At 35.0% G+C, this 22,496-nt stretch overlaps 1 protein-coding gene across 2 annotated transcripts in view; it reads right to left on the reverse strand.

The window, feature by feature from the left end:
• The window catches only part of PDS5A (PDS5 cohesin associated factor A), an 85,719-nt gene that overhangs the window by 28,610 nt on the left and 34,613 nt on the right, over positions 1-22,496 (reverse strand). For both annotated transcript variants that reach the window (XM_056352545.1, XM_056352554.1), the window contains exons 3-16: positions 21,916-22,119; positions 21,427-21,513; positions 20,518-20,615; positions 19,893-20,019; positions 15,559-15,639; positions 14,033-14,173; positions 12,857-12,972; positions 11,979-12,073; positions 10,930-11,075; positions 4,720-4,871; positions 2,265-2,378; positions 1,565-1,646; positions 750-798; positions 490-629 (exon numbers count right to left, since the gene is read on the reverse strand). In XM_056352545.1, the coding sequence (XP_056208520.1) occupies positions 490-629; positions 750-798; positions 1,565-1,646; positions 2,265-2,378; positions 4,720-4,871; positions 10,930-11,075; positions 11,979-12,073; positions 12,857-12,972; positions 14,033-14,173; positions 15,559-15,639; positions 19,893-20,019; positions 20,518-20,615; positions 21,427-21,513; positions 21,916-22,119 (1,632 nt within the window). The remainder of the gene's footprint in view (positions 1-489; positions 630-749; positions 799-1,564; positions 1,647-2,264; positions 2,379-4,719; positions 4,872-10,929; positions 11,076-11,978; positions 12,074-12,856; positions 12,973-14,032; positions 14,174-15,558; positions 15,640-19,892; positions 20,020-20,517; positions 20,616-21,426; positions 21,514-21,915; positions 22,120-22,496) is intronic.

Raw genomic sequence — 22,496 nt, forward strand, 5'->3', positions numbered from 1 at the left:
AAAAAAAATCTGTGATTATTGGCACAATGTGTAAGTCTCTGGAAAAGTCTGAATTGATATTAAGATGCATATTTTCATCGAAGAGGTTAAATGGATGAGAGAAAGACTGACCTCAAAATAACATTCTGGGAAGAAAAATTGGCTGCTGGTACTCAGAAGACATTTCATCAGTGTCAGAAGGCAGTTTAGGAACCTTACCATAAGAGAGACTTGAAATAAAATACTAAAAAATATGTATTAGTCTTTTAGACTTTTATGCTTGATGTTCTTAATCTCAGGAAGGAATAAAGCTAATGCTTTCTTAGGAAGCAAGATGACGATCATAAATTATATTTTCCATAATCACGACAGATTAACCAAAAAGTCATTTTATGAAAATTGGAAATATATAATAACCATATTTAGGTATCAAATGAGACCATTAACTCCAAATAACTGTTCTAAGCACAAATATTTAAGGTATAAAAGCTTGTTTTTCCATTCCCTTACCACACAGACATCTGCTTGTTTACAAGAACACGTAGGGCTAATTAACAGTTCAAGCTGAGATCGAAGTTTCTCATCATCACCTAGAACTTGATTGAATTTCTTCACAAAATCTTGTGCTTTTCCAGGATCGGGAAGATTTTCTGTACGATTAAACACAATTTAACATAAGATAAGTTTGCCTCTTCAGTATGCCATAATTCACAAAGACACAATTTCCAGGAATGCTGTAATAACTGTTTATAGAACTTACTAACACTTACTTGCTATGGTCATCAGCTTTCCAAACATGGCAGCACTGTTTGCTTCTGACTGAGGACAACAGCAAAAACAAACAAATCAGCCACATCTCCTTTATAAAATATACCTTTAAGCTGATCTGTAAGTTCTTCTGCAGCACTACATTCTACTCTGTAATCTTACATTTTCTGGTTTTGTTTTAAGAATAAACACTAGAACAGTGTAACAGTATCATTAGCAGCTTATACACACAGGAAAAGGGGGAAAAAATCTTGCAATATCAAAGAACTGCAAAAATTCACTAATTCACATAATTTATCAAAATCAATTGTTGGGAAAAGACCTCAAAAAAAAACCCCGAACAGTTCTCCCAAGCCCACTGCAACACCAAAACCCCAAAGCAATGCCATTCTAAGTTTCTGCTATTTTGAAGATATGCTTGTAAGTTAAATCTAGTATAGATACTTAAAAACTTTTGTTTTCAAACAAACAAGAAATCATTGCTTTCATGTTACAATATATTCCATTCTCAAAGTAAGTTCTAAAATGAGAAACAAAATAGGCCTGTCAAAATTAAATAAAAACCTTAGAATTTTAAATATTTTTTTTCCAAATTTATTGACCAGTACTATAAAATAATGGTAAACATAAGGAGGCCATATAAACCTTTAAGCATTACTGAAAAGCAACTTTACCTAATGAGAACGGAACATTGTCTACATATGGAAATCAACAGAATAATAAAGTCATACTGAACAAATAATATAGAATTAAAAACACCCAGTAAATTAGTCTAACAGGTCCACTGGATAAAGTATTAATATTTTCAAAACCGTACAGTGGGCTGCTTATGCAAGTCTAGTAATTCTCGTACGTGACTCCTTAGCATGTTCTGGCACTTCCACATCTCATTCAGTGCTCTGCAAAAGTGCAAAACCAGAAAAGAAAAGCTCACCATTTTGTTCATGACAAGAACACGTTGGATGTATTGGTAAACAAGATTGTTTATTTATTTGTCTTAAAATACACCTGCTAGATACAATCAAAACCTACCAAATATTAGAAATACCAATTCCAAACAATGTGGAACCCGTTTTTTCTTTTTATAGAATATCACCTCTCTTACTATTCTACTTGGAACAATTTCACATATGCAGGACAGCCAGAGCATGTCTTATCTTGAAAATAACATTTTCAAAATAGAACAGGCCACTATCAACCAGAATTTAGTTATAGGTGTCTTCGTCGTGGACCTTAATATAGAGCAAACCTGTAAGTCATTCCTGGCACATTTTTAACTCTGCATTGTTATCACTGGATAAAAACGAACAGATAAAACCACTCTTCTCAAATATCAAGGAACGTCTTTGTCTAATGGATGTGTAGAGTTTGCATATACAAAGGGAAACGTTTTGAAACACTACTTGCAAATGATGCCAAGCATCAATTACTTATATTTTTATTGAAATCCTGATAGTACAAGTTAGACAATATAGATGTTGGAAGTCAAGTATTTGCTGAATGCAAACTATACTCACTTGACAGCATTTGGATCCAAGCTAGCATACAAATAGTACAAACACTTCATTCGCTCTTCTGTTTCCAAATTGTGTGGAACAAGATACTGAGCAAAGATTTTCTCTACCAGTAATCTGCAGGAAAAGAATAGATAAAAGCTGTACAGTTCCAAAAGTGGTGATACTTTTCAGACAAGCTGAAAGAACAAGAAATACTGGAAGTCACTGGAACTAGATTTTTCAGCAGAGAAGAAAAAAGTAGTGGTCTTTGATAGAAAGATTAGCAAGAACTGCTTCTTGGGAGCTTTTGCATGTCCTTTCATTTTCACCTCTAAGGGAGTAAAATTGCTTTATTTGTCACCATCCAAATGATCTTTTTTCTTTAGGCTCTGAGAATCTCCCTTTGTTTACTCTCATAGATAACAGAAAGGGATACAGAGAGTAAGAAGCCCAAATAAAGAAGAAAGGATACAAGAATATACCTCGAGGAAGAGAAAAAGTGAAACCTGAAGTATCCTCAAAGGAAAGGTCAAGATAAAACTGTACTACTTCAGAAAAAAGCAAAACATTTGAAACTACTCAGTCATCTAATACAGAAGCTAAAAGTCAGCACTAAAAAGGTGCAGACAAAGGAACACCAAAACATACAACAAAAGCAGCAAAAGGAAAACTAAGTGAGAGCAAACCAAACCAGCAAAAATATTGTCCAATTATCTTTTTTAAAAAACAGCAATACATTAAGTTTTATGTAAAATACAAAACCAGAACTAAAAAGATGACTGTACAGTTCATCTATTTATAGCTCCCCCCAAATGAAAGAACATTCAGACATTAATTTAATCCATAGCAATGAGAGCTGTGCACAATGTTCAGCTATACAATTTACTATTTATGGACAAATATTTTGTGCGTTTCAATTCACAGATTTTGTCACTATGATTCCTAGTAAGTACTCTGTGAGCGCCTTGTACAAAGACCATAGAAGGCAGCACAGGTAAAACACACCTTATTTATGCTCAAAGAAAATTCCAAGAGACATGATGTCAAGGCAGAGACATAAAAGGATGATCATGAATATGGATACAACTACCTCAAGGCATCCTGTTAGTACTGAAGAAAAGTTCACTTTCTCCCTTTAAACATGTATTTTATTTCTGATGACTCCAAAAACTATATTGCTTGGGGAACAGGATCTTCAGATCTCAGGTGACTCCATCTCTGTTTAACATACTAGGAGACTGGAGGCATCACATCTGTCTTACTAATTTATGAACATTGCTCTAGCCCATGTCTCTACTACAGATACAGGTTCTAGAAAAGCTGTCAATACAAATGGCGAGACTGTATCATGCCTTCCCTGGTCCACATCAGTTACAAATAGGGAATACCTCTGGGACACGTATTTCTCCTGCGAGAAAAGTCACTGGCTAGCTTATCAACAGTGGGTAACAGGGCAGTGTTTAAGGTTTGGTTATTTTATTTCATTCCCTATACATTTGTTGTAAAAAAAAAAAGCAGCCCAGAGTATGCAGCTGACCGGCAGTTCTTATGATTAGAAGCTCTCAGCCTTGAGTAGACGTGCACATCAGTAGTCAAGTAACATCAAAAACATCAAGTGACTGAGTGAGATGTGTTGAGAAAGTTTGTTCTATTCCACTTCATGCCTGAATATTGTGTGATACCGCACTACTACCTGTTTGAAAGAACTAATGTTATCCCATGCACACAATAGAAAATACTCCAAGGCTCAGTCAGCTATTCACCGTTCCTTTTTATCCTCCTCCCTCACCATGGAATGAGAACAGGCCAGAGCTGGCTAATTGTGAACTATGCTTGTGTGTTTAAAGGATTGAATAGACTCTGTCTTAAAAGATCAAGGAGACTTGAGGAAAACAAAGAATTAGTAGTGAGAGTTGAAAACTATCTTCCAGAAGCTTGGCCAAAATACTTTTCTCTAAGCCACATGCTATTTCAAAAATTAAAGGGGCTGAGTGACAAAACAGGAAAGACAGACAACAGTGGAAGCACCCCTGATATCTCTCCAACTTTTGTTCTACCTAAACGGTCCATTTCTACACAGCATACCAAAAAGAGATGTCTGTGCATATACTGTGGTGCAGTACATGCACGTTGCTCATATATAATGGATTTTAACATGCCAGTCTCTGGAAAGTAGTAAAGGCAAACAAGAAATGGGTAAATGCAAAATTTGACAATTTCTTTCTATGCAGTACTCAGTTACTGACAATCTACTATCACCACAGATTAGTTCCATCAAACAGAATAAATACATGAACACATAATGTAACCATCTTGAATATCTTATTACATGTCTTAATGATTATTAATTGAATATATCATACTTAAACCCACAAATACAGTATGTCATATAACAGCTTTCTCAAGATAAGCATGTATTTTCAGATTATCTCTTATCGCTATACAACTCAAATTAGGAAGGCTTAGGTTGACTCACTTGTCATCAATGCTATTTTGATAATATATGTGCAAAAGTTTATCCTTTATCCAGCTCACTTTCTCTGCAGCATCTTTTCCAGCCTCGGCATGAAGACAATACTTCTTGTATAGCTGGGCAAGACCCATCATAGCTTCTTTTCTTACTCGCCACTTGAGGAGGAAGAAAGGAAAAGAAGGTGGGGAAGTGGTTTTGGTAAATAAATATCAAATATACACAAAATACAGTAAAGAAGTAGAAAGACAAGTGAAAGAAATAGCCACATTCCAACCGCCTATATTTAGACACTTTGAAAGCTGAAAAATGCTGTTCAGATCCTTTAAATGGAATTTTTAAGGGTTTTTTCCCCTGTACTATGCAGATTAAGTATTGTTTGTGTCTCTGTGCTGAGCTAAGAAAATATGGGAGCTAGTCAGTATAAAAAAAAAAAGTCAAGTACAGCTTAACACTTACGCCTGAATAAGCGCCTTCTTGAGCCAGGATTTGGAAGACTTACCTATTTGGAGACAGACACCAACTAGCAGTGGCAGCCTTCTTTCTCCCCACAGCATTACACTGTCTTATAGCAACCTTGTCTAGTAATGGGAGAGCTGGAGCTTAGGCCTAGCTAAACCTGCTAGGGCTTGAACCTGGGCCACTTTCCAGGACAGTGGAAGAGGCCCTTTATGCTAAATCCTCGAAGTAATTGCTGTAAGACTCCAGGGATTCAGAAAAAAGCCAGACTACAACATCCACAGATGGGGGAGTTCCCAGTTTCTAATCCTTGCTTTCTGTGGTCACTACTGTATCCCCTCATGTAAACAGGACGTGCCATTATTAAACACTTTAAGACAAGATCCATAAACTCTCCTACACTGACTTGTGGGAGGAATCATACCAGAACAGGCCAATGAATAATTTAGAGAGAATAGTGTCTCCCTCTGAATGATTTACACAGACAGCCTCAGAAGAAACTTGTATGCCCTCACCATTTAAAAGAAATGCATGAAATTCAAACTGAAAGAATTTCTTCAAGAACACACTAGATGCCAATTTTGGCCTTGAATTCCAAGCACTAAAACCGCTCAAATAATTTCACCCTATAGAGCATAAATGTAGATACTATTATTCACAAGGCACATAACTTCTTCAATCTTGTTAAACTGAGGACTTGTTTTAATAACACTGAGATATTGCACATTTAATCTCTTAATTTTATTGAGTGACTTCCTTTTCTTGAAACAGAAGAAAAATCTAAAAGATAGTATGGCTTACGTCAGCACAACAGCCTCAGACACCACTAGCTGTTTGAGTAATTTATATCAAGAAGGTTAAAAAAAAGATATTGTATTTTGTTACATATTCTTAAATATTAAAACCCACAAGTAACAGGTCAAGATAGTAATGACTTTGACAGTATATAATGTTTTCACAAAAGAAAAAATGTTCATATAAACAGATGTTATTGTTTAACGTCTCTACAGGAATTTGTTGACACAATTTAAAGAAAAGAGGTCTGAAAAAGAAACATTTTTAGAAAATGTATTAGTATTTTTCTGTGTTCAGATATACACCTCCAATGCAAGTGATAGCTTCATCAGATCTCCTACATGAGACAGGAAGGATGGCAAAACTATTGTCAGAAGACAACAGAGAATGTTTGCCACAAATGATTCTAGAAAATTTAAGCCTAAAATGAAAGCAGAGTACTTAACAATGTGTTACAAGGAAAGGAGGTTTGGACTGCCAATAGATTTCCGACCACTGAAACTGCTGTAGAGTATAGAGGTCAGAGCATGCAGAAAGGCAGTTTCAGGCAGAAGATGGGAGGCACTGGACAGAATCCCTTACAGAAGGCTTTGATACTCTATGAAGGCAAGTCACTGAACAGGCGATACAGGTAGGAAAAAAACCCAAACCCCAAGATTAAAAAAAAAAAAAAAAAAAAAAGAGTAAGGTGCTAGTGAGAATTAAACCTCAAAGAGCATACAGTCAGGTAAAAGATGAAGGCAAATGAAAATAAAGGGGAACGTAATGATCAGTTTCAAAGGGAGCTGATCAATAAGCACAGCTAACAGAGGTACTATCCTGATTTAATTAACAAAAGAATTTAGACGGTCTTGGCTTCCTTGGTTAGCTAGCTTTATAATTAAACTTCTTCAGTGAAGATTACTGGGCTGAGTTAAAAAAAAAACCAACCTGTTAGTGAAAGTTCAAGACAATCCCTTACCTGTTGGAAAAGCTAACCTATTCCATAGAGCTAAGAATATTAACATCTTAAAATTTTTCTCCTTCACATGGAAAAAGCCACAATGGTTTTTACTACACACAGAGGAGGTGTTAAAACTAACAGCTGCAGAAAAATGCATAAAGAGAAACAGAACATGGGACTCTGTTCCTATGGCTCCTCATTCTATAGTTTTTGACTTCAAAGTCTGTTCTCACGAAGGGACTAAGTCTCTAGACCACAAAAGCTGCTGGGAGAAATAGGAGCAGAAGTCAGCTGTCAAAGCTCTCCTCTAACTTTTCAGATTCTTAAGGTTACTCCAATATAAAGGAAAAGTACCTGAACCATTTTTAGAAACTTTAAATAAAATAAAAAAAAGCTTTTAGATTTTTTTTAAATGTCTCCTGAAACTAATTATTCTGAAAAGTGAAGACACTGGAAAGACTCTAGAGACAGTGCTCCAATGAAAAATTCCTCACCACAACTCTTACCAAAGACTGGATTCCAGTTTTTGGGGAGCGTTTTTTCCCAGACTGACTTTTTCAACTGGACCAGTAAAAATGGATTTGAAAACAACAGGTGGTGGTGAGGTTTGTTTGGGGTTGGGTTTTTTTTGTTTTTTAATAGCTGTAATCATTGTACAAATGCCTATACAGTTAGAGTTAGCTAAGGATGTTTTTTTAAACAAGTAGTACTGTCTTTTAACCAAGAAATTTTATCCTAGAAAAGTCATCAGGCCATCTTTACTAATACTGTAAGAATATGGTCAGGAGAAAAAACTTATCACATAAATGGCGTAACAGCATTATTTAAATTTTCACATTGTTAAAGAAACAAGACAGAAAAGACAGATCAGTGTGTTTAAACAATCCACATTTTACTTCATCCTGTTCCTGTTGGACAAGTATCCTTTTTATAATAATACGTATATTCATTTGATAGATGATACAGACTTGAAAAGAATTAGATGTAGTCAAATGGATGAACGATCATTTTAGAGTTTGCAGTAGATTTATCCAACAGAAACCTGGCTACAAGGGGTAAATACAGTCAGCAGAAGATAATTATTCTTTTGCTTTAAAGAACTCTATTAAAATAGGTATAATGCACTATGTCTGGAACTGAAAAATCCTACACAGAAAACATAAAAGGCAATTACATGAATTACATGGGCACATCAATACAACTCTCCCAAATGGGAGAAAAAACGTAAAAAAAAAACCAAAACACCAAACCAAACTGCAAGTTTACATGTCCTTGATATTCAGTTTATAACATTAATTCTATTTACAAAGACATGCTATATTGTTAAGGTCTACTTCAAATGCTAAGTTGTTGTTGTCATCATTTCTAGTCTAACCTCTATCTCCACTTCTCCTGACGATGTATTTTCATTAAAGCTCTCTCCAGAGATTTTTATAAGAACAATATCATCTAGAGGTGAAGTTATTCTTCACTGATGAGTGCCTGAAAAGGCACCTAACCTTGAAATGCAATCATCAAACCTAAGACTGGTGTGAAATCACTGAGTCAAACACATTAGGAACATTAAGAAACACCACACTGGGTTTAAGGCTGTATGAACTGAAAATCCCTAGCTCCCTAGAAATGAGTATTACAGCTGTACAACTGACTGCCTCTTACTGACAGCAACATGCTAAAGGAGAACAGGCACCATGCAGAAGACAGTAACAATCATCCCATTCTGATCAGGTGGAAGTCCCAGTGCAAACTGGTGGTTGCACTAGAAGTTTTTAGATCTCATCAATGACTTTTTGGATATGTTTGTTGAATGGCTGAAAAAGAAGGAAGGTGGTCTTAATCATTCCTGAGAAATGTGCAAGGTCAAGCTGCAGGTACAACTAATTGAAGAGCTTCTTTATAATAGTGAACATACTGAAAATCAGTATTTCTTTCTGTGCAAAGACGACATCCTTTTCTCAAAATCCATGACAGTAACATTCTTATTTTAAAAGGGGAACATAAAAAAGAAAAAAAATCTTTTAAAATAATTAAAGTAACTAGCTAGATGACATAGTTTATAGAGAGGATGCCCCCTATTCAAAAAGGAACAACAACAAAATCAACATGGCTACACAGCACAGTGAAGTCTGCTATGAAAACATCACCCTCCAAAGAGCATGGAGCCACATCCGATAGAGCATAAACAGGAAAGAGTATAAGCTCTGGCAAGTTGAAGGTAAAACCTTGCTGAAGCACGGCAAAAGTTTCAGAACCAAATTATTAAAAGCATACTAATTAAACATCTTCAGCAAAGCCTCCAGAAGCAGGAAGCCCTCCAAACACTTTTGTACGGCCGAATGATAAGATTTATTCCAGGAGAGAGGTCTGGTTTCTTAAAGTGTCATTAGAAGACATTTTAAAACAAAATAAATAAAATGAGCAGAAAAAATCATCAAGACCAGGTGGTATCCCATCCATGACTTCTACAGGAATTTAGAAATGGTACACCAAATACTAACTATTCTGTGACTGCAATCTGTCAATTAACAGACTGAACACAGCAAATGTGAAAGAAACCAAAGGATCCCAAGAGGAACAGAGTGCCACTCACCAGAACATCTGATTTTCAATGGGCAAACAGGTTGAAACAAAACAGTAACAACAACAAAGAGCAGACACTGCTGAAAAATGAAGTTATGGGAATGAGTCATTACACTTTACATAATGGGAAGTCTTGTCTAAGAAAAAATAAGTTTTAGCAGATCTGTAAGTATATCAATAAAATGCATTAGGATCCAAAAAGTTTCCAACAGTCTCATACCAGAGGACCTTAAAATAAAAATCCTGTTGTGAATTAATTATTAATTAAGAGAGAGGGGACAATGGGTGCAAATAAATGACTTTTTCACAATGAAGGGAACAAAGGGAACTTACTGATGGAGGCAGAAGAAAACAATATGAAAAAATATTAGAAAATTAACTGAACAGTGTGTATAAAATTTACTGAGGTAGTCAGATCTAACATTACAATGAAGAACTACAGAAAAATGTCATGCTACTGAGTTGTTACAACATGAAATGAAAGAAATTCAGACTAAGGCCGGGTTTTTCCACCTGCATTAACTCTGCATGTATAGCAGTAGGCAGCACAGCATATAAAATTATTCAGGAAAGATACTGAAGTCAACACAGATGTTTTCTGAAAATGTCAGCTCAGTGCTCAGAAATAGTGTAAAAGAGAGAATGTTAAAGAATAATAAAAAAATTATCATAAAGTATGTACACAACATGGTGCACACCTTGAACACCATGGCTGAGTCTGGCCACCTTGGTTCTAATAGGATACAGAATAACCAGACAAGAATGATTATAAGCATGCAATAATCAATTTATGTGGAAGTTAATCAGGTGATTCTTTAGCTCAGAAACCAAAGGAGTGACAAGACACAGGATACATACTTACTAATTGTAAGTGGGTCAAAGAATATTTATTATAAAGCAAGAACTATGAGATATCCAGTGAAATTTTCAGCGAAGTTTAAAACAAACAAGTGAAGTTACTTTTTCCACATATGCATTAAACTTGAATTTACTGATGCAGATGCCATGGATGCTTATAAAGTACAAATAAGTTCAAGAAAGAACTTGATAAATTAAGGAAATAAAGTTCCATTGAAAGCTATGATGAACACAATCAAGCAGATTTAAGAAACCCTTAAATCACACATTAATGGAAGCCAAACCTGACCACTATAAAAATTATACCATTAGGCTATAGAGACCTTTGGCCTAAATTCTTATGTTCTTACAATATGAATGTGTTCCTCACAAGTCAATGACCTTATTTGCTTGACGTTGCTTGATTGGTGCCTCTATAATATGGAAGCTACATTAAGATGTTCTGGTAAGAAAATTACTTTTTCCTCACAGCATTCTAGTTAAATAGTCAACTCTAAGATTCTGTGGCTTTGTTTTTTTCATTTTACTTTTACCAAATTATCTTAGAAGCAGCTATTCCTGAAAATAAAATTAAAACTTACCCGTTTGTCTAGCGTTCTTTCCCTTACAAAGCCAAGCAGCTGGTCATTGACTAAAGAAAGGTCTCTCTTGCCCGCAGTAATAATTGTAACAATAACATCATGTCGAATGGCTTCTTCTGGGTCATGGGATCTAACCTTCAAATACTCTGTTACAATCAGAAACAGGAAAAGCTTGGGTTTTTTATGTAGATATGATGTATTACGATTTATTAAAGTTAAAACAACTGAATGTCAATCACATATCACAGCCATATAATCTATAACATGTATATCTACATATAACTGCCTACAGGAAACATCTGTTCCAGCATTTTCTATGTTAAATATAAAACAATTATATAACTGTAAATATTAGAAGAATATAAAAGTGAATAGCTTTTACAATAATCTCATTTGCAACAAGTAATCAAGTGAAATAAAGCTGATTATAAGGGGTGAGTTTGATTATAAGCTGAAAATAAGGGGTGGGTGGGACAGTGAGAAGAAATAAGAAGAGCAGAGTCTCTCATTCCCAAAGAACTAAGAAGTTAAATAATAAATGAAAAATACTGACAATTGCTGTAGGTTAGCTTGCATAAAAAAAGAACAGTATTTTCAGTTAAGCCTGAAATTGTACTCATAGTTTATTTTAATGCTGAAGTGAAGGAAGAAACTTCACCATTTAGATCAGCACAATAGCATTTTCTAAACTCAATGGAAGAGAGTATTGCAGAACACGCTGTTTTTAAAAATAAATCAAGATGTTGCACCAATATTTGCTTTTACTTGCCAAAAGTTTCATTAGAATCTGAAATCACTTTAAAGCTCATTCTGCGATGGGTAGCTTCTTAAAGACTCACTCTGACAAAGCCCACACAATGCCATACACTCCTCTCTAATAACTAGTCCTTGTCTTCAGCAGAAAGCTATTACCCAGTAGTTAGCTCTTCCATCCAGCATTGTGCACTGGACTTGATACATTTTAGAACTATACTGCTATGTACAGAAATAATTACATTCTTCCCTGCTCATTTCTTAAATTATTCTAAACCCCTGTATGAGCATCTCACCAGTGAGGTCTTTTGCTAAGTCTGGATGGTTCATTAAACAATGACTGGCGAATTTCACACTCTCTAATCTCACAGGGACATGGATATCATTGAACCTAGAGGGACAGAAGATGATGAATGTTATTTTTTAATTAGCCTTGCAAATCAAGATTATTCTCTATGTAGTAACATGTGTTGATAGTATGTTCCATTAAATATTAGAATAGTTTTATATGGAAAATAATACAATAGAAATGCTTTGAATTTATCTCCATAATGTACCTTACACAAATTTTTATGTTATTTCCTGTGAAATTAAATTAGGACTAAAATTAAAGGATAAATACGCTATATACGGGTGGAAAAGTTGACCAAGTGGATTTTGTCCATTGACTTTTGAACATAATTCTCCATACTCTGTCAACCGTGTGCATGCATATGTGTATATATAAAAAAAACTATAAAAACATAAATCACCATATAACATGTGCCATCTTAAAACATTCACTTATTAAAAAAGTCCTATTCCTGTATTTGCTCAAAAGGAAATATCTCTTCATTCAAAGAGGTAAATGCCAAATAAAACAGATATAGTTGCAGATATAGCTGAATAATATGAAATTTCAGACAATGCTAGCATCTCTCTTGTGTAATTTCTGCTATGTAGTGTGTTGTCTATCTAACCTATATTCCCATAGCTGACACAAATATAGCAGCCGTCCTTCAGGCTTCTTCATTCTAAAAACTAACTGTATGCAATTCTCCGCTTCGAAGATTTAACAAAAGAACTTGTTCAAATACAGCTACATCCTCTAAAAACACACCGAAAAATGTAATACTATGAGTAAATTCAGAACAAAAAGAATAGAAATTTGGAATTCTATCCCCATTTCTCTTACCGCCCAAGAAAGCACTGCCAAAGAGGACGATTCTGTGTGGCCAGATCAGAATCTTTGGAGCCAAAGAGTTTAGCCAGAAGTCGAACAACAGCCAAACGTTCTTCTCCATCATTGCTCTAAAAATCAAAACATGAGAGAGGAACTGTAAATCATTATCTGTAACATCTTAATAATAATTTCTGGCTTCCTTTTCCTTCTGCTTTTATAAGTTATAATAAAAAGTGAGTTTGAAATAATTTCTGATATCCTCAGTCTCCCTAATTAGAGTATTAGATGAATATGAGTAAAAATATAAAAATACCTATTAAGTTAACATATTACAGCTATTGAAGAGATGGCTGTGCTTTGAAAACGTCTTCTCTTCCAGGAATAAAAACCTCACGCACAGTAGTTTGAATAACATACATCCTTAACAAATTAAAAAATGAACGATCTTATTTCTTTTTTAAAACATACTCATCAGACTATTTCATGTGTGTGGAAAAGACACCAATTAAGGTGTTATAAATACATGTGCACTAATAAAAGATATAAGAAATTTCACCAAGTACCTACATCTTGGTTATTTTTGTTAGTTGCCACCACACCCTACATATACATGTACAGGCATAAAATTATTTATTTTGTCTACTTACAATCTTATGGAAGACAAAGGGCTTTTTAATTTATAAGAACCCAAACCCCCAAATCAGAATAAGTTAGCTATTTCCAAGGAGTCAAAAGAAGTCAGCTGACTTGTTAGCTGATTATGATAAATCTGAGAAAATATTAAAAAAAATCCCTCTATTATTAAAACATTATTTCAGAAAATTCTGCAAATCAATACTAAAGCTGACTCACTTGCATTTCTTGAGAAGTCAACACAGCCTAATTACTTTATAAATTTCAAGTGAAATCCAAAGACTAAGTACATATAACTTTTGCATTAGATCATATGAATTTATCATTATAATTACTATATATTGTGTGCAAATATAAGTTTGCAAGCACAGAAAGCACACAATTGTATACAACTTTCCAGTGTCCTTCCTTTAATACTACATTTCTCTTTAAAATAAAGCGTTAAATATGAAATTTTTATCCCTCCAGTAGAACACTTATTTAAAATTCTACACCTCTACACTCTTAATAGCCACACAAATTTTATTACTTGTCCAAAGCTACATTGTAACCTACCTTCAGCTTGAATTCAAGCTGTGGCATGACAGACAGCAGTAAATGAGGATCTATGGCAAAAAGCTCTTGTATCAAGTCAAATACGTGTTCTGATAAGTCACTTACTGAAGACTTTCCCAGTACCAGAACCTGGTTAAAAAACTAGAATACAAACACTATAATTTAGCAGATTTTCCTTCATTAATGCAAACACTATTTTAAAAAAGTGTTTTAATTTAGCATCATTAATATTCTAATTCTAATGGAAGGTATTCAATGAACATTTTTTCACTACATCAAAGCATTTCACCCTTAGTTTTGTCTCAAACAAATTACAAACAAACATTCTTCATAGTTCAGTTCTATTGCTTCCATCAGGATTGCTTAATTCATAGTGATTTCACAATTTAAAATATCAATAACCATCTCACCAGAAAAATTAATAAAACAATTGTTAATTTAAAATGTATATTCATCCAGTAGAAATCGAGGGGAGAAATTTAGTATCTCATTTTAACTTTTCTTATAATTTAAAAACAATCCAAACTGAAGGCCATCAAATGTTGAAAAGGAAGCTTCTCTACTTTTAATTAATTTTAAAGAATGTCAGATGACTTTATGATATGTCTTGTGGTATTTGACAGTAACGTACCAAGGCTGCTAGCAAACTAACATAAACCAAAACACAGCAGCCCAAAATAGGAATGATTTCTTTTGGATTTGTTAAATTTTAATAAGCTTGATATACTTCCTATTAGATACTGTGGGTTAATATTGGTATTATTTGAGCAGTGCAAATGCTACAAAGCTATTACACACTTGAATAAGAAAGTAGGACCAACTCAAAGGTCACTCTATGGACTATCCTGTTTCCAGCTATAACTAGTTGCAAAAACTTTGAAGTAACAGAGGAATTGGAAAGCAGCACTTGTTAGTGAGATTCTTGAGCTTTTACTCACTGATTAATCTTTTATGAATTTGCCTAATTCCCTTTTTAAACTACTCTGACTTTCAAGAATTCTATTGGCTTCAGCACCAACGAAAGGCAACAGAATGGACCAGACTACAGCCTCCGCAAGACTGTAGTAGCTATTTTAAGAGGTAGAACATACAACACTGACATTCAACAAAGGGAATTCTAGTAGAAGGAAGCCTTATAAAAAGCTCATTTCTTTTAGTCTTTATGACTAAAACAAGTTTAGGATGAAAAAAATCTAGTAAAAAGCTGGTTGTTTGAAATGCTTCATCCTAAAGCTTGGTATGAAATGAGGCTGTCTCATTGCTGGACATACGAAACACTAACAATTCTTTTTGTTGCAACAGGATTTTTTTGGCAGTCACCTATTTTAACAGCCTAGATTTAGGCTTAGCTTTAGACTGAGATGGGTAAAAATTAATTTCCTCTTCACTTATTTGAAACACCTTGCATACTTCTTCAACACCAAGCTAATATCCTATTTGGAAAATGTTATTCTTGTAGCTGCATTACAAAATGTGCAAAGAATACTTGTTACTTGTAGGTAACATGGATTAATTAATTTACATACATTGGCAATACATGGTTCAATGGTCTGGACGGTCCTTTTCAACAGGACTTTTGCAAGATCAAATGCTTGTTTATTAAGGTTCTGAAATAAAGAAGATATAATAATAAAATTTTAATAATACAAACTATTTCAGATCAATTTGCTCTCCCAACCTTAAAAGACCATGAATTTAGAAAGATATGTTTTACCATGAACTTATTTGTTTTCAAAGCTAAGTTCAGTTATGTTAATTCCACAACTACAGACCCAGAAAAATCCTAAAACTTTTTTCCATACACTTAAGAGAAATTGAACCCAAAACCATCACTTCTTCTAAGACTTTATCACTCCAATTGTTACCTTTAGCATTGTATTCGTATCTATAGTTTTCCCATGCAATCACATTAAAAAACTTGAAGAAACATCATCACACCTCCACACTTTGATAATTAACGTGCACCAAATTTTGCCACTGAAAAATGAACTAAACCAACTTACTATTTAAATATGGTTTTGTTTCCCCTTCACATACTCATTGAAGGTACACCTTGTAGCAAACGTCAGCTTTTTCTAAATGGTAAAACTGTGCACGGACTTCTCCATGGACTGTACTGTCTGGTCTGTGATAGCCTACCGAAAGCACTTACACTTGGACAGTCAGATGCAAACTTTTCAAATGAACATTTGATTGCAACATAACAAATCTGAACATCGTTTTTATTATCCTTGAGCAAGATAAGAATGTAACTGCACATCTGAAAAATGTGACTGTCCAAATCTGCACAAAATCCAATATGCAGTATCTCATCTCATCTAGGGATTAATGCAGCATGGAGGGGGGGAAGAAAAAGCCACACACAAAAACCCCAAAAGGCAGGTCTTTTAGCTGATTGCCCTGAAAATTACAAATGACTGCAGACAAAACACAGTTAAAGCCTAAGGATGACTGATTCTTGGAAAGACAGTATTTGGCAAGTCTACATTGAGAATGACTCCCTCATGCTCTTTTAGCTAATGAGATGACAAACCAAAAGATAGTTCATCAACTGGTAGTGAAGCAAAACAAATGGCCAAGGGCTCAAACAAGTACCTCCTCAGTCACTACAGCACTAAACTGATGTCTCATTAAAGACGACAGACTGGTACGTATAAACTCTTCTCAAAATCAAACCAGCACAGCTTCTCTCCAAACTTGTTGGCCGGTATGCCTGTATTAAACTAGAGGACTGCCAACCTCATACAGAAAATATATTTTATTTGGATCTTCAATACAGTTTCAAAGATTTCTCTCAATGACATTGTGTTGGGTTTTTTCCCCTACACAGGCTCACCAGCGCTAAAAAAAATAAATATACACCACACAAAACCCAAACCGACACCACATACATACACAAAAAAAACCCCAACCCAAAACCCACAATCAAACCAGAACCCCAAAACCCCTGAAGAACCAAACACCAAAACAAACTAGAAAAGACATATATCTTGATAAAAACCCCCAACTATTAATCAATAAACAATTAATCAATCTCTTAAGGGACAAAAGAAGCCTTGAAGATCTGGATTGGTTATACTGTGGAGGATGCATAAGAAAATACTGATTTTAAATACATGAAATATATGTTTTTAAGGAATAACCTTGATAGATTGTGAAGAAAAATATTTACTAAATATCGCTGGCTTTAAAGTCAACAAAAAGAACTAGTTTGATGTCCTATGTGGTCTGAGCAAAACATGAAATGCCACACTGCTACTGAAAACCTGGATTCACTATAGGAGAGCCACATTAGCACACACACAGAGAACAATGTACAGTAAAGCCACTTTACTAAAAATGGATATACAAATGAATATAATTTAGATGCTGTGGTAGACTCCATGTCAAATCCAGGTACTCATATGTTTTGCTCTTTTTTACTGCAATATTGTCTTACAAATGGAAGAGGTTAAAAAACAAAACTAACAAATAAAAATAATTCAAACAAACAAAAAACCCCACCAAAATCCAGAAAGGAATATAATACATTATCCAAACCATGTATTTCAGCTCCTTTACAAAGACCACACTGATACTTTTATTATTTCACAGCAGAGAATGACTAGTATTCAATTGCTTTGCACAGACAAACAAGCATTGTTATTACATGTTCTCTACAAGAAAATAAACTGTGCTTTCTGATTTATACACATAAGGAGAAACAATTAATATAATCACAGAATTTCCTAGGAGATCTGTTCATGAAAGGAGAACATAATTACCACAGTCAAACTCTGCTAGGCAGAGCAGACAAAAGAACTTTCTGTGGGTTCTTGTTTTTTGGGGTTTTTTAAAACTACCATGGTAAAACAGTAGTTTAAGTTTTGTTGTTATAGGAAACAAACACGTTAATGCAGACCAAAACACTGACCGAAGTCTGACACTGAGCAGTGACCGCAGCATATTATCTGCTCAGTCATGATGGCCAAGACCCATAAGGACTGGCCACCAGTCCTCTAAGAGATTATAAATATACAGTACAACCCAATATTTACACCAAGTTTACCTCCCTCTATCAGAGCCTTGCTTGAGCATTTCCTTCACTAGGTAAAATTAAATGATTAAGCTAACAATGTTAATGCTAAAGGATCATGTCCATTTTTACTTTGCCTACACCAAATAGTCACAACACACTGTTCCATTGTACAAGGTTTACACCAGGTCTTTGCGTCCTCAGAGCAACGCTCACCATTGTTAACAGCATCACCCAGCACCTGACACACATCTCCACCCCTCTATTCCACTCCTGATCTCTACTGCCTATAACTGATTAGAAACAACTTACAAAGAACAGCGTGTTTTCAAAACTACTCTTTTCCCATTGTTCTGAATAAGAGCCCTCCCTTCCTGTTAGCAGTTTTAATAAAAGACATCATCTCGTTGCTGTCAATAAAAATGAGTTGACAGAATGATATTCCCACCTCATGGTCACAACAGAAGGAATGCAAACTAACCTCAGATGATAGATACTTTTATGTACCCATTGCCGAGATCTCACAGCTAAATGACAATGGCCAAGGCTTAGTCATTCCTGTGCTATACATTTCCATGAATTCCCCCTCTCTAGGTAACCAAAGTAATAATCTCTGCTCTTATGTGCTAATTTAACTTTAATTATGTAGTCATGGATGGAGCTGCCTTAATTTTGTCATTATTTTAAACTAATACATGAACAAACAGAAACACATACTTGGTAATCAAAGCACAGTTCATTTACTGTAGGCTCATGCAATTTTCAGTAAGAAGCACAAGTGTTTTAGCAAAGGAATTTTCTTGGTCAATGCAGGCCAACACCAGCCTACCTCTCACTTCCCCTGATTTCACAGCTAAGGGAGTTGCCTTTGTTGTGCCTTCCAGTTTATTTAGCCATTACGGTAAAGGTAGTTCAAAAGCTCAACTGCAGACCCAGTGACCAGACAGTAAGTCACACAATGAAACCGGACAGACAGCATCAATGGCACTTCACGAAGCTGACTGTAAAGGGGGAGACTGAAAAACCTGTCGAAGTAGCTGCATAGATGAGGCTGAGACAACACCTGCATGACTGCACCAATCTGCTAGGAGGGGCTCACATAAGACTGCTCCAGGATGGGGGGGCATGTCACTTATAAGTGAGCGAAAGGGATGCTGAACTCTGCAAAGAGCAGAAAGCTTATGGAACCCATAAAAGAATATGGAGCACTAAAAGCAACTAAATAAAAAGGCTGGGGGGGAAGCACTACACTTCAGGTAATAATTTGGTTTTATTAAAATGAAAGTTTAAGGGGGAAAGACACTGCAGGGGGAAACAACTAGGGAGTTACTGGCAAGCTGAGGCAAGCAGCAAGTCACCACAGAAGTCTTGTGGAAGTCTTCCCCGTGACCCCCGTGTCATCGTGCCCCCACCCCCCCCACCCCCCTTTTTTTTTTTCCAAACAAATCACCACCACTACCCCTAAACAGCCCCACCCAATAAAACCCCAATATCTTTTCAACGAAAAAAACGCAAACAACCCAAAATCCAAACCAATCAACAACCCACAACCTTTAAGATACAATGTTTTCCTATTACATTTGCTTGAAATACTTTATTTTTGTTTCAGTACAGAGTTCCTGAGGTAGCAAGCAGGCAGAATCTCTTGATACTAAATAATCTAGACACAGCTAATGAACATCACCAAATTGATTCCCAAAAGAAATTGTCAATCCACTGTTACAAGGCTGGGGAGAAAAAAAAAAGCAGTCGTGACTGCTGAAATGTGTGGAGAGATAAACAACAAGCAAAAGGCAGTAAAAACTGTTATAATGGTATACTACTATAATATTTTATTTTGCAGACCTTGTGTGCAGGAATGAGGTTAATCAAAATCGAGTCCAGCAGCTCCTGAGTTACTCCATCGCCTTCCATGATGATAGAACTCATCAAATCCAGCATATGCATTTGTACCTTCTGGTTGTGGCTATTACTAAGATGATAAAGAATATTATCAATACTAATTTTCAGACCTGATGAATACTAACAGTACTGTTAAGAAACAATGTCTGAAGCTGTCCAGCTTGCCCTCCCATACACTCTCCACATTCACAAACTATTTTGTGCCTTTCCTTTCTTATAGAAAGCTTCACAAACCTAGAACACGCTAGCTTTGCTTTAAGAAGTTAAACAAATCAAAAAAGAAGAAAACAACAACCATGGAAATGCAAATGTAGGTAAATGAGTCAAAAATGAAGTATGTCATTGTAACGTGGACAAGAAATTTTAAAACACATCTGCTTTTAGACACACACCCCTCCATATTTTCAGAAATTTGCACTGATTTTTCTTTCCCTGTATCTCCTTGTTTGGAGGAATAAAGACTTGTTCTGTTCAGACATCTGTATTTGTAGATTATGCAAGGATTCAGCCTACCCCCAAAACTGATGATATTTTGACATTTTAATATAATTGAAGCAATTCAACTTACTTGATAACTGAAAAAAGAGTCCTAAAAAGCTGAATAAAAATTTCATTGCAATCTTCCAACTCAAAGCAGATGTTGTAAGATTTAACCCAAGCTAAATTCTAAAACAAAAATAGGATATTCAGGATATTACAACTTCATATTAAGTCACATAAAAATAATCACATTAGTTACTTTTTTTTTTTTATTATTTAAGGAAAAATATTATATAAAGGACAGTAAATCCTTTGGGGAAGGAGACTGGATATTTGCTGTGCATATAAAGAAATCTTATTACAAAGGGGTTTTGCAATATACAACCAGAAAAAAACCTAAATATAGAATAATCTCATTTCTTGTATATCAAAACAGATTGACAGAAACTGTTGTTATCGTAACTCCGTGTTTCTAGATTTCTTCTTCATGCTATGAAACAATGCAGTTTTAAACATCAATAAAAGGTTTACAAACAAGATACTTTTCCTAAATGCACACTGATAAAACCCCCACACTTCTTGTCAAGAGTAGGCTTTTCTAATGTGTTTAAACAAGTATCTTATATGCTTCTCCCATCATCAATATAAGCAATTTGCATTTTAATCAGCATTTGAAATGCTCTCTTGATGAGGTAATATAACCTTAAGTGTGCATGATACAAATATCAACGTACAGAATTGTAAGATAAAGAGGTTTAATGTTAATAAATACCAATCATTTTAACATGTCCTCAACTATAGGCTGCATGAACTTATTAAATGCAAACAGAATTATAACTACTAAAAGAATCAATTCATTGAACTTTAATGAGTTTGGTGTGATTTACAGAATAAAAGAAGTTTCCCAAACATACTGGCTCATCTGGAAAAAGACTGATTACATTTCTTAGGCTTACAAGCAAATATCATATACTGAAATTTACAATTACTGTGTTACCTCTAACAAGTAAAAGTATCTGTTAAATTGAGGGCTCTTCGTGTCCTCCAAGCCTTTTAATTGTCTTGTAATAAACAAGAATATGTCCTGTCAAAAAACAATAAAATGTTTACAAGCTTGATTCAGCAGAGAATAAAAATACAACCCTTTAGTAGTGACATCTACCCACACTTACAAACTCATGATATGAGAACATTACTCTGTCTTTTTTAGGCCCTGACACAAAGCTATCACTAACAAGACATACTAATTATCGACTTCCTTTACACATCTCTGGCCTTTCAAAGTACTATACTGACTCACAGGACTAAAGCAACATCTCTTTAATAAAACTGAATATCAGCCTAAATGTGAGTAAAAAATTTTTTTCAGTTGGCTTTTTTTTGTTTGGTTTTGGGTTTGTTTATCTTTTTGGAGTGGTGGTGGCTTTTTTTCCTCAGTAAGAGAATGAGGTAGAAAGAAAGCCTTTATTTTATAAAGCATTTTTACCTTAAGTTTGTCATGGGAAGTATATGGAGCTTCAGGAGCATAGATACGAAAGATATCAGCCAAGCAACATGCTACAAGGAGGCGCACATCTTTATTGGGATTCCTGAGGAAGAATTCAGATGCAAGGTGCAAGGCTAATGGGAGATACTGTTGCTTCTCATCCTCTGAGTCCTGGTCCATATCCATGAAAGTTTTTACCACCATCTGAAAAACACAGGAGAAAAAAAAATTAGTTTCAGTGCTTTCTACTTTTATTCCTAGCTACTGAACAATACTTTCTAAATGGATGCAGTGCTATCAGTACACGTTCCACTGCACAATGACAGTACTAAAACTGTTTTGGTAGGAGAAACATCAGAAAAAGTGTTAATCTGATACTTAAAAGCTTACTGAATTTGGTATTTTAAATTAAGACACTGAAAAATGCTTTGCACCTCTGCTTATTTTGCCAATCTTAACCTTAGGTGCAGCACAGAAACTGCTGCACACTGATGAGGTTGGAGATGGCAGCATCTCTTCATCAAAGCAGTCCCAGATCACTTCAAAGTGAAGACTTGCCTCAGTATAGACAGTGTGAGGGG

This window comes from Falco biarmicus, chromosome 1 (assembly GCF_023638135.1).
Source record: "Falco biarmicus isolate bFalBia1 chromosome 1, bFalBia1.pri, whole genome shotgun sequence".
Lineage (NCBI taxonomy): Eukaryota > Metazoa > Chordata > Aves > Falconiformes > Falconidae > Falco > Falco biarmicus.